The sequence below is a fragment of the Podarcis vaucheri genome (genome assembly GCF_965113315.1).
Source record: "Podarcis vaucheri genome assembly, chromosome: 8".
Taxonomy (NCBI): Eukaryota; Metazoa; Chordata; class Lepidosauria; order Squamata; family Lacertidae; genus Podarcis; species Podarcis vaucheri.
The window spans coordinates 47,797,948-47,816,455 of record NC_138766.1 but is presented as its reverse complement, the minus strand read 5'-3'; the positions used below and the strand labels follow the sequence as shown (position 1 = coordinate 47,816,455).

Below are 18,508 nucleotides of genomic sequence, written 5' to 3'. Positions count from 1 at the left end.
CAAATTCAAAAGCATTAGCCAATCAAAACATAATGAAGGACAAATGAAATATAAACAAATAAAATATGAACAATGTAAATAATAATGAGAACACACAAAAAATAATCTTACAGGCTAAAGCTCTGTCTAAACACCATTGAGGGGGATAGAGGTGGGTAGCCATGTCTGGAAACACCTAGCCACTTCTGAATGATTAAATCATGAGTTACTTTTTATTCTGGTCAGTAGAACAGCCAAAGATTCATAAAATGAATTATGAATAATGCAAGTCAAGAATCCGGTTGACATTGAGTTACACATACTCAAGACCCAACGTCTTTCTAATATCCTATGTGGGTATGGTACTATTTCTGGGTAGGAAATACCGTACAGTATTTGACCTTTCTTGTGATGATTGCACATAGTGTCTATTCTGCTTCATATGCCTCATACATGTAGTGTAAGTGCACTGGACGTCTGAGGCTAATAGGCACATGTATAAACACATGAGATATGTGTCAATTATTTCCTTGGGCAGACAACAGTTTCCTGCCCCACCATGTTGATTAGCATAACAACACAAAGGATAATAGTGTTATCACCGATTTCTGCTGTCATGAATGGTCACTTTGCATAACAGATACATCACATAGCATTTCCATAGACTATATATTTTTTTGCATTTCATTGCCGCTTGGCACAAATATACATTTGGCAGCCAAGGATAACACTTCATGCATCCAGCAAAGTGGACTCTGGTCCACAAAAGCTTATGCTAGAAACCATCTGTTAGTTCCTGAGTTTATTTGCATGTCATCTCCTAGAATAAAGTTCTTTGTAGGATTTTTTTTTTTATTTTTAAAAATGGATTTCTTCTCCTGAATTCCACTGGTCACAACAGAAAGAAGGAAATATAGGCAACAAACACTAGAGAGCTACTAGACCAGACGCTGCACATCTGGAATTATGAAAAAGCCCTTCTAGGTAGGAGGATGTGCCTCTGGGGATCGTTGAGCCCCAGCACCTCTGTGTTATGAAGATTCAGCACGGCCTGCAGAACACATGACTGAGGGTTCCTTGCACATTAATCATTGTGTGAGCAGGGGGCCTGGAGTGCAGTTAACAATGCAAGATTGGAAAAGAGGTTATTTAAGGGAAAGTGCCCTACCTTTCCTAGTGAAATTCCACTTTTTCTCACTTGTACACTATTCGGAGCATAGAAATCTACCATGTGGCCATGAGTGAAGATCAATGAGTGTTTGTCTACCACTGAGTAGACCAATGAGTGTGCTGCTTTCAGACTTTTGTCCAAGTAATAAATTTGGGATCAAGATGTTGGAATCATAGACTCCTAATATCACAGGCTTTTGTTATTGTTGTTTAGTCAGTTAGTCTTTTAGTCGTGTCCGACTCTTCGTGACCCCATGGACCAGAGCACGCCAGGCACTCCTGTCTTCCACTGCCTCCTGCAATTTGGTCAAACTCATGCTGGTAGCTTTGAGAACCATCACAGGCTTTTAATTCTGTGCTTTTCTTTCTCTTTTAGTTATGGAGGGAAAGCAACTATTTAGAAAACAACAAACCCAGACACGAGAGAAACCATTTCAGATGGGCTGATTTGATTCCCCAGCGCCTTCAGCTACAGTAAAAGTATAGTAAAATGCAGGGCTGTGAAGCTTTCGTCTTGTGATACTTCATTCCCAAGTCCCTGTACAGAAGATAGCTCTGAACGCGAGTTTGAGTCACGCACCGTTTAAATTTTCCACAAGGTGGCGAACGCTGCTTGCAACAGGTTTTCTGTAGTGAAACGCATCAGAAGGTTTCAGTGATTTTTTTTAAAGTCCATAAATTAGTTACTTGAAGAAGGGAGAAAATAAACTTTATTTGTATCAGCTCACACGAATTATAGTGGAAGTTAAAAAAGCACAAGCGAATAGTGTTCCTCGATGGCAACAGATTCTATCAGAAAAACAAACATTATTTACCCAGTAAATATTATTTTCTTGCTACATGCTCAAGGAGAAAGTCTAATATTTCTACCTGTATATAAAAAGCTAAAACACAATTAAAATTAATCGACAAAATCTGATTAAAACTATCGTAAACATTGTGTGTTCTTCAGCTGTGGAAAGCAGTGGAGCTTATTTTCTGTTAAATTATATAAACATTTTGAGTTTTGAGAACTCGATGTTTCAAAGCGCTCCTGCGTGCATGTTCAAGCCAAATAACTGAATCAGGAAGTTTAAAAAAAAATCATTGTGGTTCCGCTTCTTCCTGCTTTTTTGCTCATCAGCTTAATAATTAACATGCACGGCAGTGGCTCCATCAGTCTGCATTTCTTGAGACAATTTTCTGAAATGGATCTGGACTTCTACCTTCAAGAAGGAAACAAGAAGCCAGTAATACCAAATTACTTGAAACGGAGACCAGACGTGATCTTTTCCCCATCGCCCCTCTTCCTCTACATCATTTTCAGGAAAGTAATGCTCATGGATTGTGAATTCCCAAGGAGGGATTCCCTTAAGAATTCCCTTGCATATGGAGTTTTAATGGAAACCCTCCCCGCCCGCGTGTGCTTCCCTGCCAGGTCCAAGCTGCTTGGGTTTAGAAGGGGGAAAGGGGGAGATGGGAGGAAGAAGATACAAAAATAACTTCCCCATAATTATCAATTTCTAATCATTTCCTTGCGTCTCATTGCCTGGGCGTTTGTGTTATTTGTTGTTGAAATTCTCAGATGGCGTCTAAAACCGAGATCTGTCCACAATTTTTTTTAAAAAGCATACAACCCCTTTCCACATTCAGAGAATAAATATGCGTATGCTCATTACACTTTCAAAATGGGCAAATAAATCACAGTGAATATGGTATGACAACAAGCCACCATCACCGTATGAATAAAACGATGACATTTCTAATTTTGCCCTGCCAGCATGTGAGCTCTGTAAATATGGAGCAATCTTGGGGGCAACATTCTTCCAAGTTCTTTGTGCAGTTGCCAAAGCCATTCAGCACCACAGTGTTTGGACAGCTCCGGTGGGAAAGCAACTGTTCGCCCAGCGGGTAATCAATCCACCCGACTGTCAATTGCCATCTCTAATTAGAAAATTATAGAGAATCCTCTAAGACTTCAAACAGCTTTGGAGGGGAAATTAATAGTAATGTAATGACGACGGCAACAAAAACAGAGATTGAAATATTTAATTGCACTGGTTAAAGAAGCACATGCCCAAGATTTCTTGGCTTCGTAAACAAATAGCAAGTCTTCTGTTTGAAAAATGACCGGAGTCCACTTACTTGGAAGCAATTTCCATTGAAATCAGTGGGGATTATTTCCAAGCAAGACGTTTAGGAAGAGGAGAAAAAAGTATATGTGAAGGACAGACTTTCTGCAAGAGACATGCAATCGAACGACCCGTCTCTGAAATATAGGGGAAATGTGAAATTTGAAAATTAGCCACCTCAGTGAGAGTTTTGGTTGGGAAGGGGCGGGGGGGGAAGGTGTAAGTTAAAGTGCTTATGAGAAGCTTATGACTCCTGCTCGCATCATCTTGAAGTTGGGATTGTTCTGTTCCTTGAGGAATTGGGGTGGTGACGTCTTTTCTGATACCGATTATTACGTGACTGCAACAACAACAATAAAAAAAAGTCATTGGCAAATAAAAATCCGAACGCCACATCAACAGAGAAACAAAACAAGCCAGACACCCGGCAAGGCAACAAGGCAGAGAGATTGAGAGAAAGAGAGGGAGAGAGAGAGAGACCCCCTGTTTACAACAGAGAGCTGGGAACAGAAAGCAAAGAGAGTGCAAAAGATCTGGTAGCTAAGGTGGGAGCCGGGGCTGTCAGCATCCAGCAGCCAAAGCTGGTCAGCTTGGAAGGCACAGAAGGGGGAAGAAAGGAGAAGAAAGGAGGAGGTAGTGAAGCAAAAGGAGACAAATCGACGCTGAAGCCAGGAGCTGCTCAGGGAAGGGGAAAAGAACCGCTCTGTAGCATTTGCTATAACGCAGCCAGCTTCCACTTTCTCCCTTTCTGATTCCTTCTTCCTTCCTGCAAGGATTTCCCCTTCTTCCTCTCCTCACCCTCTCTCTCTCCCCCCTTGTCTCTTGCCTGCCTGGCAGACTCCACTTTACACCTGCAACTTTTAAAAAAATTGAGCTGAGCAACCCCCCCCCCCAAGCTAGGCAGCTAACAAGTCGATCTGCTTGTCTGTCCCACGCCCCCTCCCTTTCTGCGGTTTCCCTCTTTGCCCATCAGAGGAAGAAAGCAAGAGACACACAGAGGGAAACCGAGAGAGAGGCGATGCTTCAGGAGGATTAACTATCCCCACCAAAACTTCCTGGAAGGAAGAGAGCAAGAGAAGGAGGAGAACAGCAACATCAACATCAAGAAGGGAGAAATCCTCCTTGATTCAGATCCCGTCTTGCGCCTGGTTTCCAGAGTTGAATGGTAAGGCGAATGAGCGGAATCGGGGCGGGAGAGAGGGGCATGGCAGTGCCGGGAGGGGAGGAGGGGGGCGGGTGGGAGAGGTTGTGCCTGGGTTGGTGAAAAGTCCCACAGGCGGGTTCCCCAGCATCTGATAGCTTCAAGGTGACAAGAGCTGATTCTTTACTGGATAAAGCTGGGGAAGGGGACAGGGAGCCCCCTAGGAGCCCCTTGTGACCGCGGTTTCTCTTTCCCACCCTCCTAGAGTGGCAATGTGTAACAAAGCGCTTCTCGCCCTGCTGGTCTATGGGATAATCATGCACTGCAGCGTCTACTGCTCGCCTGCTGCTGGACTCCAATACCCCGCGCTGAGGTGAGTGAATGCCCGGCTCTCCCCACCCGACTGGGAGCCAGGGCTTGGCTTATTATACTGCATGGGATTTCTTTCCCCCACCCTTCTCTCGCCACTGCTAACCGGGTCCAGACGCTTCGCTGGGAGCTGTCCAGCTCAGATTCAGCCTTCTAGCCTCCAGCTAGAGACAAATTGTCCCTTTCCTTGCCAAGAAGGAAAACTCCCCAAGAATTCCCTCATTCTCTAACCTTGGGGAACCCACACAGCTCAAGGTTCCAAGTCCGGGTTAGGTCACTTGCTTAGAGACATTGATAGCTGATGCTCTAAGGAACCCTCCAGGTTAGAAACACAGGCTGCCGTTCTTAGCGCAGCAGTGAAATTGACTACCGAGCAACTGTGCAAGTTGCGTTTGGTGTGTGTGTCCCTCTCTGTGTGCGAAAGAGAGTGCGCGTTCGTGCTGGTGCGCGCGCCTGAAAATTACTTAATTAAACGCTCGTAGAAAATCGCGATATCCTACAATATATTCGTCTCCGGAATGTATACAATTTCATTTCACCCTCCTCCGCTTTCTCCAATATAAGCAATGCTTATCTTGGGGTTCCCATTCGCTTTCTTTTCTGTGGTATGAATTCTATACCACCATTCCATGGGACTGGGTCTGAAGCATAAACCAAAATATAAAGCCACTCATTGACATGCCAGGCTGCTATCCTAAATCTTCCTGGGCTATTAACTCCAAGTTATGCGTTTAGAAGCAGGGTGTGGGTGTGTGAAGCTTATGCGTGTTTATCTGCAACAGTTGTGAGATATGTGGAGTTTCTTTCCAGATAATCAGAGTGCCAAACATTGAGAAATACAGGCAGATTATGATAGACCAGCCATTCTGATATCTAAAACGTTGACTCCGAAATAAATGTACCTGTAGCCCAATTCTATGCACATTTATTCTGGAACAAACCCATTTATGATCTTAGATTGTGTGCATAGGAGCATCCCTGGGCTCACAATGAAAGTATGTTTATATCTAGGACATACCTGTATGTAGACGTCTAATCCCGAATTTGGCTGCCTATTACCTGCTGCGTTTGCCTGGCAGGTACTGAACCTGTAGGCAAATTGTTAGAGGAAGGCTTTGGGTTATAGCTAAGGACTCTGCTATGTTTCTGGCGGTACGGATCACAGGTAGGAAATTACATCTAGTGAGTAATATATTACAGCAGAAGTGTTACGGTATGTATGATGGGCGATGCGATCCACACATGATGCATTGATACGATTACATCCTACAGTACTTGGAATCGTTGAACTCGGTAGGACTAATGCATGTACCTGGCGGAGGCCCCGCTAATTTCAATGGCGCCTGCTGCTTAAGCAGCCGTTCTTAGAAGGAAGGTGCGCATCTAGGGAAGGCAGCTTAAAGTGAATCGCCGTGGCCCAGACTGAAGCTACCATTAATGTATACGCGTGAAGTGTGTAGGGTTGGCCCCATCCGTGAAATTCTATTGGCTGGCGCAGTTTGTCATTTCGATCTTCATATTTCTCTGTAAGATGTTAAAGCTTCGATGGTGCGGGTCTTCTAAATGGAAACACTGTAGGATTGAGCCTTACTAAATTGATTTCCCGCAAGTATAACTTTTATTGAAAGGAAAATGTGAATGGACTGCTAAGATCGCTCCACCAAATGCCATTCAACTGGTATTCTTACCAAAAGGTTTGCTTCTGGAATAACCATACTGAATCTAATGAGCAGGCCTGTGCCTTAAGGTTGCAAACCCAAATGCATTCCTCAGGAAGTTAAATTCCAATGAATTTTTAAAAAAATCTAGGCTGTTTAAACTGCATCCCTCAGTCAACTGTCTCATACCAGGAACCTGAGCACGTTTCTTTAGCAATAAGCTCCATAGTGATTTATAGTACGTTGTTTTAGAAGACAATATCGACGAGTATAGACTATGGGTTGATGATAGCAACTTTACTTTTAGGATGGCAGGACAAGCCTCTAACACCACCCGGGAGCATTTCCTTGTTATCATTAGCAGTATCGACAGACGGTCGATAGTAGAGATTGGCTGCCTTGTTGCTTCCAAAATTAGCCAAAAGGGAGCCTGAGCCGACCAGGAGTCTATAACCTTTAATACGCCACAAGGCTCCTTCCGCATAACCAAAGTTGGTTGTATCGACTTTATACCCCTTTGTTCCAAATTTCCTCTTATTAAAAGTGGAGCCTCCTTGATCAGGAGCAGCCGATCTGTAACGAACGGCTGCTTGTGAACTTCCCAAACGCTTAGGGCAAACCACTCTAGAGGACAGAAGGCAGAGCAAGATGGGATTTTTGAGCCAGCAAGACAAATATTGCGCTTTTTCGAAAATCCCTCCAAGGTGGCCCAGCGGAGACCGCTTGCGGAGAGGTGCTGAGGACTTCCGTCAGGGTGCTGAGTTCGGGAAGGCTGCTGCGCCCAGACCAACAGGGTGCTTTCCCCCAGCGTTCTCCCCCCCCTCCTCTTTAAGAGGGACAGAAGCCAAGAACGCTACTGACCCCTATTGGTTTCTACATCAGAAGAATTGGGAGGAGGAGGGGCGGATTCTTGTGATCTGCCACCAATCTTGGGGAAGCACGAGGCTTCCCCTGCCCCCGGGGAGGAGGCACTGAGAATGAAAGCGGTTCAGTCCTGGCGACAGAGTGCCTAACGCGCCGGGACGCTCCTGCCCCGGCTCTGAGGTTGTCCTGAGACGAACCAGCCTCCCCACCCTCTTGGAAGATTGTTGTCCTAGGTTCCCCCAGGTCTTTCAGCCCTCTTTGCCAACCCAGACCTGGGAGTTGGTGGGGCCGGGTGGCGGGAGCAGCTGTCAGTCCCGGGGAGGGGGACCCTCCTTCCCCCCAGCAGTGGATGTAGCGGGGGCGGCTCTTGGCTCCATTCAAGCGCCTGAATTAGCAGCCGCGAAACACTTGAGGAGCATCCATTATTGATAGCTCCTGCCAGAGCTCCGCAGACGAAAATAGCTGCCGGAGAGACGCGCAGTGACCTAAATCCGGCAGCAGGGAGACCACGACGGAGATCAGGCTAGGTGGGAAGCGGGGAGGGGTGGGGAACCGTTATAAGACGCAGAAAAGAGAGTGGAGAGCGTGTTGTCTGCTTGCGCAGAGGAAGGATGGAAGGGGAGAAACGCAAACTCATGCCCCGAGTCCAGATCCGCTCCATTCCTGCAATTTTAGAGACGTCTCCTCCCCAGGGGGTCTCCTCCTACTTCTCAGGAGTAGGGACACTCTGAGGCCTTGGGAGAAGGTGGGAAGAAAACCCAGCCCACAGGAAGCTGCCTTAAACCGAGCCACAGCATTGCAGTCAGTTTAGGATTTCCAATGTCTTGGAGCTCCATATACTATTAGACTACAACTCCCATCATGCCCCGGCCAGTTTAGCCAATGGTCAGGGATGACGGGCGTTGTAATCCGGAAAGATCTGGGACCCAAGGCTGAGGAGAACTGGTCGATACTGGGTTTCAGACAGAGGCTTTTCCAGTCCTACCAGGAGATGCGAGGGGTTAAATCTTATGCATTGTAAAAGTGTGTCTTACCAGAGCCCTTTCAAATATGTGAAGAAAATATCTGGGCATTAAAAATATAGCCATAATAAAAACCCTATTGCTTATTTTTCACACGCTGATTCTGGCCTGCTTCCCAGACACTGCGTGTGAATGGCGTGTGTTGGGTGTATAAAGATCATTCCATCTCCCAATCGTTTTTACACCGTTCCCTGGTTAGATTCTGCGTTGCTCACAGGCCTGGATTAAGGGTGCAAGGGATCTCAGGCTAATAGGAGGGAACTGTATGTTGACGAGGGAGAGAAGCATTAATTCATCAAACGAATTATCTTAAATTAATATGTATTAAAATAAGAAAATAAATAGATAAATATCGGAACACTAATTTCTTTAAAGGGAAATCCCTCTTCTACCCTATAGCTGTGGCAAAGTCACGAGTGATGTAGTTCATGCCTACATACAGAGATTCTCATTTCACAACAACCCTGTGAGGAAGACAAGGGCTACAAGAAAGTGGTGGGTCCGAGGTCGCCCATTGAGCTTAACTGGGAAACAGAGGGCCTAACCCAGGAGACTCTCCGGTTGTTGTCTCAACATCCAGCCTAACTGGGGTTGATGGAGTCCGCTAACATCCGGAGGTCCACAGGTTCCCATCACTGGCCTGAACCCTAGCAATGTAATGGTTAATTCGTCCCTACGCGCCCAAGGTCTCCTCCCAACAAGTGACATGGCCAAGCGCGGATTTCAACCCAATCTCCCAGCCTCCATGCATGCTCTGATCCACTCCACTTCCACTGCCTCTGAACTGTCCGAGACACCGAAATAAAATCGAAACGAAACCGATTTGCAGAAAGGCAGAAAGGATTCCGGGGTGGGGAGGTCTTGAGTTAAAGATCCCCTCCCCCTTTGTCCCACTGGGTCAACTGGGAGCGCGAAAAGCCTTTGGCTTGAATGAAAAAAGACCTTTGAACGCTACCTGGGAACGGAGAACTGGACGTGGACTGGATTGAAGGTGTAATAGAGGGACAAAACAGGCGGCTGGCGAGCAGGAGGAATTGTTGCAGAGATGTCTGCCCCTCCTCCTCTTCCCTCCTCTCGTTTTGGCAGCCTGTGGGGCTCTTTCTTTCCCTTTTTTTGGGGGGGGGGCTCCCTTAGCTGGCTGGCAGTCTTCTTCCTCGCGGCTAAGGGGGCAGACCAAGCGTAGGGGAAGCGAAGTGGTGGGAAAGGGAGCGAGCCTCGGGCGCCATGGGTGCATCTGAGTGGGGGGGGGAGGGTGCCTCCTGGTCCCAGCCAGTGCCGCCTCCCCCTCCTCCCACCGCCGCCCCCTCGACGTGCCCACCCACCCCGCTCCCGCCGCGATCCCGCACTCAAGGCGCGGCGCCTGTCTCCCTCTACAGCAGGATGGAAGATGAAGCGTACGACGAAGACGGCAACACCCTGCCCGACTACGCCTTCGACAGCGAGCCCCTCGGGATAGCCGACCCTTCCTCCATGCTGGACGACGTGTACACCTTGTATTACCCACCGGAAAAGAGGTGATTAAGCCACAGATAGATAGAGTTCAAAGCAGGCTGCGATCCTGGCCACCCTGACCTGGACTGGACGCGCCCCTTGCGCCGGAGCAGCTGCGCAATGGACCGCGCGGTGGGTGTGGCGGGCCAGTGGGGGTGGGGTGAGAAGAGAGGTGGTTTCCCAGCCTTCCTCCGCTTTGTCTTTGGAAGAGGGTGAGGAGGAGAAGCACCCCTCTCAAGCCGAGGATCCTCCTCTGCAAGGTTTCCGCGTCAGACCGAGAACAGACGGGGTAGGGAAGAAGGAGGCGAGCAATCCGACTTACCTCTCTCCGGGAAAAAAAAGCCAGTTTCTGAGCAGCGCGCCGCGCGCCCCATCCTTGAAAATAACCCGAGTTGCCCCGACAGCTGCCAGCTGGAGGTGGGGGTGGGAAGAGGGATGGGAGCGCGCGCGCTCGAGACTCCGCTGCCCAGGCAGGCGCGGCCCGAGGTCCCTGGGGGACCCAAGCAGAGGCCGACCCCCAGATCCCCCCCCCCTGCTGAGGTTTTCCTGCAGGATGAGCTCTGGGTAGTACTAGGTCCCTCCATCAGCTTGCTGGTCGTGGCTTGTTGCCTGTTTTATTTTGATCTCTGTGTCTCCCTCCTCCTCCCTCCCTCTCTCCACCGCTTCCCTCCCCCCCTTCGTTTCTTCTTTCTAGGCATGCGGACGGGATCTTTAACAAAGCCTACAGGAAAGTCTTGGGCCAGTTATCGGCGAGGAAGTACCTTCATTCTCTGATGGCCAAGCGGGTGGGGTAAGACGGTCTTCCTTGTTTGGGTGGGGGTGGGGTGGGGAGGAGAGGGAGTGTGGGTGTGTAAGGGGTGGGGGAGAATCTAAGGAACAAATCTTAGTGGACCATCCCATGGGGTTAGAATGCATTAAATGGCACTGGGCATGTTATTCTGTAGAGCTCAGCGGATCTGTCATCTCTGCACAAACGATAGAAATGCATGCAAACCTGGATCACAGTTCGATTCACAGTTCTGGATCAAACTGTCCCAGGGTGCGTGGAAGACCAACAAGCATAGCTGTCAACCTTTCCTTTTTCTTGCGAGGAATCCTATTCGGAGTAAGGGAATTTCCCTTAAAAAAAGGGAAACGTTGACAGCTATGCCAACAAGTCTGTCTTTAAGTCAGCGCGTTTAGGGAACGTGGGTGCCAGTCGGGTCATCGCCCTTAAGTTGGGCTGTTGATCAAACTACGGGTGGAATGTCATCCAGAGAAGAGTATTATTAAACAGAACTGGGCTGAACTCCCGGAGAGGTGGGCTTTCCCGGTTTACAACCTTCAGAGGATTGAGCTATATTGTTAAATAGGGTTGCTAATCCTCCACGCTCCCTCGAATGTGACACAACCGGCCTCCCTCCCCGCCCCATTCAGCCTGACGGGATGAAAAGGTGCGGCGACAAGCTCAGCTGATAAAGACCTTGTCAGTTGCACAGTTCGCTCCTCCGCAGAGTCTGACCGACCCCCTCCGACCCGCTGGGGATGATTAAATAAATACTCGAGGCTCCTTTGGGAGGAAGAGGGCATCATTTCAATAGATCCAGGCGCAGACTGACCACAGAACGTGCGGAAAAGAAATAAAATGAGAAGTAATAACAAAGCAGCCCCTCCCTCCTCCCCCCCCGTCCCCGACCTCTGCTTTGAAATCCACCCTCCTAGCCGGATGCCAGCCCGCGCGTGTATCGGCAGAAGGCAACATTTTAATAAAGCCCAGGGGGAAATGGATTACACCATTTCAGGATGAATAATTCATGCCAGGAAGAGATTGTCTCCCGACTGTCGACTTGTATTATGATCACACTTCAACTTCCGCAGCGTGGTTAGAGAAAGCCTTTGTTTCTTGGCGCCGGGGAAAGAACCTGCCCTTTATTGCTCCGGCCCCTGCTCTACGTGTTGCTCGCGCTGCTTGAAAGGAGCAGCCCCCATCTTTTAAGAAACAAAACAAAACCCCGATCCCTGCACACTCCACCGCCAGATCCTTCCCTAGACCAAATGTTTTTGGATAACTCTGTGATAAAAAGGATGATGATAATGAGGATGATATAAAGGGGGAAACTCACACACACACACAAGCTTCGAATTGTTGAAAGGATGAAGATCGCGAGGGGCTTATTGTTTGGCACGGGGCAGATCGCGAGGGGCTTATTGTTTGGCATGGGGGGCATTGGCCTGTGGAGCAAGCCTGGGTAGGAAAGAAAAGGGAAGATAAAGAAGAACAGAAAGTGACTCCTTCCTCTTGTTTATGAACAAGATGATGCGCAATAAGAGTCTACACTGAGTCTATCCAGCAAATGCCCATTGGCAGTGAAACTGACCAGCCTTCTGGGCGTTAAGGTGGCCTGCCTGCGCATTTTGGGCGCAATTTCCCGACCCCTTTCCCTTTTCTGCTTCCGAAAGACGTAGCTCCTGCGGCAGGGTTGGCGGTTTCCGATTTTGCAACCACGTTTCGCTTTGCCTTCTTCTTTTTCTCTCCTCCTCTCTTTCCCCTACTCCTTGCAGCGGAGCGAGCGGCCTGGAGGATGACTCGGAACCGCTTTCCAAAAGGCACTCGGACGGCATATTCACAGACAGCTACAGCCGCTACCGAAAACAAATGGCTGTCAAGAAATACTTGGCAGCAGTCCTGGGGAAAAGGTATAAACAAAGAGTTAGAAACAAAGGACGCCGAGTAGCCTATTTGTAGCGATGAGTTTCCCAATCGCTCCTGTGTATACAAAAGCCCCGGGGGAAAAAAAAAATCCGAGAGAGGACCCCCCCCAACCCGCCCCCGTCCCTAAAAAGTCATTTCCAAACTGACTGATCAATCACCGCTCCTGTGTTATCTAAACATGTATTTATGTATGAAGTAAAGCCATTAAATGAATATTTTGATAATAATATTGTTTTTCTTTTGTACCAAAATAATATTTAAGAATAAGCACTAGAGAAAACGCACAGATCTACTTTGTGGACCAATCCTTAAACTAACTAACTAAATGTTAAGATTAGAATCTATAGACCTGCTAGAGCTAGCTCGATAGACTAGGGAATTAGAGAGGACCAACTGATGCTGCAGTGGTTAGCATTTGCACAAGAGACCGAGGACATTCGCCTGAGCTGTTTTATGTTTTTATATTTAAAAAAAGAAGAGAAAAAATGGAGAAGACAATCATTGTTTTGAATATTGCTCCTATTTTTGTAATGGGAATTAAAAGGAGAGTATTTTTATCCATGACAGGGTTGAAGAAATTACTATTCTCCATTTGCTACTGTACATAGACAAAGATGCCCTGCTACAAGGGGAATATGAGGCTATTGATTTGGGAGAATTACTGACGCAGTTCCTTGCCCCGGTGAGTCTCCTGTCAGGCTCCTTTGACACGTCCTTCCTCCTTCCCCCCTCCTTCCCCCCCTTGCTAGAAATGACATTTCCCTGCTTTACTCTGACTGCCCTTTTTTCTATGTATCTGGATCTGCTCTGAGACCAAGTGAAGAACGGAGCCTGCAAGACCGTTTAAGGCGCACCGGCCACCCCTCGCCCCAGAACCCCTCTCTCCTGCCCACTCCTCTCAATGCGGGGGGGGGGGCAAAGGAGCGCCTCTCCCTGCCTGTACGAGGGGAGCGGGGGTGAAGGGTCTTGCCGATCCGCCTTAGCGCTTGTGAGCAGAGAGGACCAGGGTCCGGTAGTTTAAGAGACGATTGTAGTTCAGCAGGATGCAAATTGTCGAAATAAATAGTTGCGCCCCAATGAGAAATCCTGGAAGAGTTGTTTTTTTCTGGTTTCTGGGATAGCAGACTAATAAGGGGGCCTGTTCCCATATGCAGGTGTGTGTATACACATATAGATACACAATGCACTGTGTATAAATATATATATCTCACACTGTGCATATGTAGGGTCCAGACTTAGCCATGCTCAGAATAGATTGATGCGTCAACTCTAAGAACTCCAAAGTCTGGATCCAACCCTGAGGTAGCCTCAGAAGTAATAAGTTCGATCCGTTAGGAAGTTCGGAGTTCAGATCTAGGGCGGAATAGAGAAGAAACGACCCCCCTACCCCATCCCTTTGGGTTTTGGACTTGGCACAGTGTAGGTTCTAGGAGTTAAAGATAATCTGCCCCATCAGGCCGGATCTATCCATGCAGCAGACGGAGGTGAAACTCGTGATGGCAAAGTGGACAATAGCACTTCAGAAAGAAAGAAAGAAAGAAAGAAAGAAAGAAAGAAAGAAAGAGTCCTGCCAGTAGAAAACTGGAAGGAAGATTCTAGAACAGTCCCATTCCTCCATTCCCAACGCCAGAAGTTAATAAGATATAGAAATAATTAAAGGGAGCATTTTTTTTTAAATTAAAAAAGTGCACCTGTAATCTGAAATGGTATATTCCACTCTGCAACCTTAAGCAACTCTACCACCTTCCGTTTCCACCTATTCTGCTGCAGGTGTGGATCCCGCCTCAAAGAGATCCATCGGCCTACGAGCTGTTTGGTATCGGATCTTGATGCAAAGTATTCACGTGTAACTCTCCAGTGCTGTCCATCCTTCTTCTCATCTTGTGATATATTGGCTAGCGTTCTCTCTTGATAATCGCCCCCCGCCCCGCCCGCCCGCCCGGTGGGAGTCACTTTCACTCTCTCTCCCTCCCCGCGCCCCCAGTTCATGGTTCCCTGATAGAACTTTCGCTTCTCCGCCCTCGATGGCCTCTCTCGCAAATGTTGTGTTTTCCATCGGGGCCACTTTCGTTTCTTTTTTCCCTCGAAAGCAACAACCAACAATTATATTGTGAACGCCTCAGGCACTTTTGGTTTTGTTATGATGCAAGCTCTTAATTGTCAGACTGTCTTAGGCCCCTCCCCCCGCTGTAGCGCCTATATCTATATATCTCTCTATATATTCCACCACTAAAGAATTATGCACTATGACGAAAAAGTTTTTTTCCTTTCTTTTTCCTTTCCTTTTCGGTTCCTTGTTGATTTATTGAGTTTGGAGGTTTAAAATGTATTTTTCTACATTATGGCTTTAACCGCTTAGTAAAATTTATTTCATACAATCAACTTTGGTCATGCTAGAATGTGTAGTGTTCCCTCTGCGCTTCAGTTTCTAAGACCTGATCAAGCATCTTTCTGTGGGGACGGGGACCTTGAAATGTGAGTGCGTGTGCGCCTGCGCGTGCGTTTGTGTCTGTGTGTGAAGTGTGTGAAGGGCATTGAAATAATCCCTTGGATTGTGTGCAGTGGGTATTGAAATAGTCCCAACTCTGAAGGGACTTGTTTCCCCCCGCTTTCCTCCAGAGAATTAACTGCCAAATGTAAATAGGGTGGTTCGAAGCCGATCTAGTTCTGTTGAACTCAATGGGGCTGAAGGTTGCAGTTCCAAACCGTCCATTCTCGTTGATGGTCTTTGTCCTGCCTTCTGTTCATTCACACTTATTTGGGTTGCGCCTGCGCACGGCGCCAGTCACAGGTATGAATGAGCGGAAGCTGCTCAAAGAACAAGCAACACCCCGCCCCCCTCTCTGTTCCCACTGAAATCACGGGAACTTGGCATTTTTAAGTCAGCAGACTTATCCAGAAGGACGTCCCATTCATTTCAATGGAAAACACATTTGTTGAGGGTTCTCTTAACACAGTGGTGCAGTACGGTCCTTTTACCCTGGGTTGAATAGCCTTAGCGGCTCTCCTGCTCCCCTTCAGATGGTAAATCAGCCCTACTGTATTTAGGCACCCAGGTCTTTCTTCCCAGGGTCCTGTCTCGACGGCACCATTGCTTTAGCGAGCTGAGTACCTTTTGGGATGTCGTCTGTCGGCTGCAATGCGCCTTAAAGGAGCAGGGTGTCAATCAGCTTCAATCATAGGGTGGCATCGGATTAATTGGGTCTCCCGCAACTCAGACTCGACCAAAGTGGTGGGCGTCTTATTTCTAGAGCCCCCAGATCTCCTTGTTGTGCTGTAGGACTTGGATCTAAATCCATTTAGGTTGCCACCTTTCATTCATGTGTTGGAAAGAAATCTCTTTTTTTAGCAGTGGGATTTTGCTTGACTGTTCAACTGAAGTCAACGGGGTGAAAACCTAACCTCGATGCAAAGCGCATCTCCCAAGTTAAAAAGTTGCCCAGGTTTCCAACACCGTGTGATTCTTCCTCCTGTATTTTACCTATATTGGACACCTCTAGTTAGTCAAGTTAAATGCAGGACAAATATGACCATACTAAGCACAGCCTTCTTTGCTTCAAAAAACTAAATAGAAGAAGGGAGAAGGCAACCTTTTTTTCTGTGTTGATGACATTGCTTCTAGTTATTATGGGGTCTATGAAAGAGTACCCGCAACAAATAGCTGCGCTGCACATTGAAAGCAGCATCGCACCCCGCAGAGAATCCCGATAGCTGTAGTTTGTTAAGGGTGATGAGCCTTGTTAGGAGACGCACTATTCCCCTCATTGCCAGAGTGGTTTAACAATCAGCCCCTCTACTCAGGGAGCTCTGACAACTGTAGCTCTTTGAGGGGAGTAACAGGGGTCTCTCCTAGCAACTCAGCACTCTTAAGAAACTACGGTCCCCAGAATTCTTTGAGGGAAGCCGTGACCTTTTCAAGGGGTAGGAGACTGCTTTAAAATGCGCAGCGCACCTGGAGTTCTTCTGTGCCCGCCCCGTAACTTTAACGTAGAATTATCCTCGGTGTCTGAAACGACAGCCCTGTTATGAATGGCCCTTGTTTTTCCGAGTAAAGGGGATTTTTAGCCTGTGAGAATCGTCAGCAGGATTCCCAGCTCCTCGGCTACTGAAAACGGGTGGTGGGGAGATCTGGAAACTCTTGAGAGATTGGCACTCTGATCCCGACGGCAGTTTAGCAGCCGGCTCCCCGTTGAAATGAATGGAACGCGTCTCCTAAGGGCAAAGCCGGGGCGGAGGTGCACGCCAGCGCCCCCTAGAGCCCAGCGCCTCGTCTTGCTTTACGAGCCCCTCAGCCGTCGAGCAGAGAAAAGGCGCCCGTCTCACCCGTCAGACTTCCCACCCCCCGTCTGATCCGGGCCCCGAGTAATCCATCACAGCAAACCCAATCGAGTTTGCATGCAGGTCCCAGGCGGGCTACGGCTGCAGCCAGCGGTAGCGCAGCCGTCGAGGGCCTTCGATCTGATGCCTGAGTGGTGTGTATGAGATCAATCTTACTTGAATTTTGCATTCTCTTCAGGCCATGTGACGCAGGATGCCGTTTGCAGCTTTTCGTGCCTTCCCTTCGCCTTTTAAATCGCCACGAGTTCACAGATGGCTATTTAGTGGCCCTACAATGCTGCAACACATCAGCTTGCATTTCTTTCTTTTCGCTTCCCCCCCTTTCCCTTTCCTTCTTTTGGTGTTAAGTCTCCAAGCCTCGCGAGTTGTTCCTTTGACGAGGACAACGGGCAGGACCTCTTGCTGTGTGTTTGTGTCCCATGTTTGGTGCGATGACGCGACGGCGACCTCTAGGGGCTCCCTTTTGACGTGCTAGTCGTGCTCAGCTTAGCCTTGCTAGTCCAGTGGGCTAGTCAGTTTCAGTCAGCCTGCCAGCGTAACGTTTCTCCACACAGCCGGTGGTCGCCTGTCTAGGATAGCTATCCTCTGTCGCCAAGAGCCTTAAATCCCATGGATCCAATTGGAAATCCAGTGATCACTGAGGTTAGATGTCAGTATTTTGGAGATATCTATCTATATCTATATATTTTTTCTTCCTTCTGTGTAGCAACTTGAGTATCAAAAAAGCACTACAGCAAAAAGTAAAACACCCGTGGTTTCCATCAATAGGACTTTGAGAACTGTTATTTCAAAGTGTGTAAAGTTTGTATTAATAAATTTTTGTAAACAATGCCATTTTGTCTAATGTTTGGGGGAGACAGTGCAAATGGATTTCCACCAGGAAATAACCTCTTAAATTATGATTCTGATTATTTTATTTTTAACGAAATCTATAACATTTTATTTTAACCTGTAGGGTGTCTTCTTCCCCCCACCTTTCTTATTTGATGCTTCTACAATATAATCAAGTAGGAAATTATTGGAACTGCAACTTCAGACACAATCGAGAGAAGGAACCAAAAGCAAAAGCCACCCCAACCAGCTCATTCAAAATAATCAGGTTTTTTAAAAAAAGAAATAAAGCTTCACTTTCTCCCACTTGTTATAGGGATCCTCCAATCACTTTGAGAGCCAGCTCTTATGTACACTCCAATGAATTTGTTGCTTCTGCTCTTGAAGCAATGGTTTAAGTCTCTCAGCTATCTGACTTTAGAGCAGGAATGGGGAACCTGTGGCTTGCCAGATGTTGTTGGACTGGTCCTGCCCCATCAGCCCCACCCAGCGTGGTCAGGAATGATGGAAACCGTAGTCCAGCAACATCCGGAGGGTCACACTTTAACCACACCTGCTTTAGAAAGTCAAGTCGAACAGATGTGGGGCAACTATCTGAAGAACGTTACCACCCATGTTTAAATGTCGTTGAAATTAATAGGATGTGCAGTGTGATCCTACACACTTTCTCAGAGGAAACCTCAAGGGGACTTTCTTTGGAGTAAACGGGATCATGCTGTTCAACTCTTCACTGGGCCCTCTTGTACAACTGAATTCTGTAGGAATTAGGCACGGGTATTTCTGGATTGTGTTCAAGAGCTGCACTTTTGAAACCAGGCTTACTAAGTTGGGGAGTAAGTCTC

The 18,508-nt window shown here is 47.6% G+C and overlaps 1 protein-coding gene across 5 annotated transcripts; it reads left to right on the top strand.

Moving 5' to 3' along the window:
- Positions 1-3,533: 3,533 nt before the first annotated feature.
- ADCYAP1 (adenylate cyclase activating polypeptide 1) lies at positions 3,534-17,119 on the top strand. Of its 5 annotated transcripts, none has more exons than XM_082235220.1 (7): positions 3,534-4,425; positions 4,667-4,774; positions 9,691-9,828; positions 10,500-10,595; positions 12,347-12,481; positions 13,065-13,179; positions 14,268-14,879. In XM_082235220.1, the coding sequence occupies exons 2-7, from the start codon at positions 4,674-4,676 to the stop codon at positions 14,325-14,327; spliced, it is 645 nt and encodes a 214-aa protein (XP_082091346.1). In that variant the 5' UTR covers positions 3,534-4,425; positions 4,667-4,673; the 3' UTR covers positions 14,328-14,879. The 5 variants fall into 5 exon arrangements, with proteins under 5 accessions (XP_082091346.1, XP_082091345.1, XP_082091347.1 ...); XM_082235222.1 differs by lacking the exon at positions 14,268-14,879 and adding an exon at positions 17,014-17,119 and having other exon boundaries at positions 3,537-4,425; XM_082235219.1 differs by lacking the exon at positions 14,268-14,879 and having other exon boundaries at positions 3,535-4,425; positions 13,065-14,061.
- Positions 17,120-18,508: the final 1,389 nt, after the last annotated feature.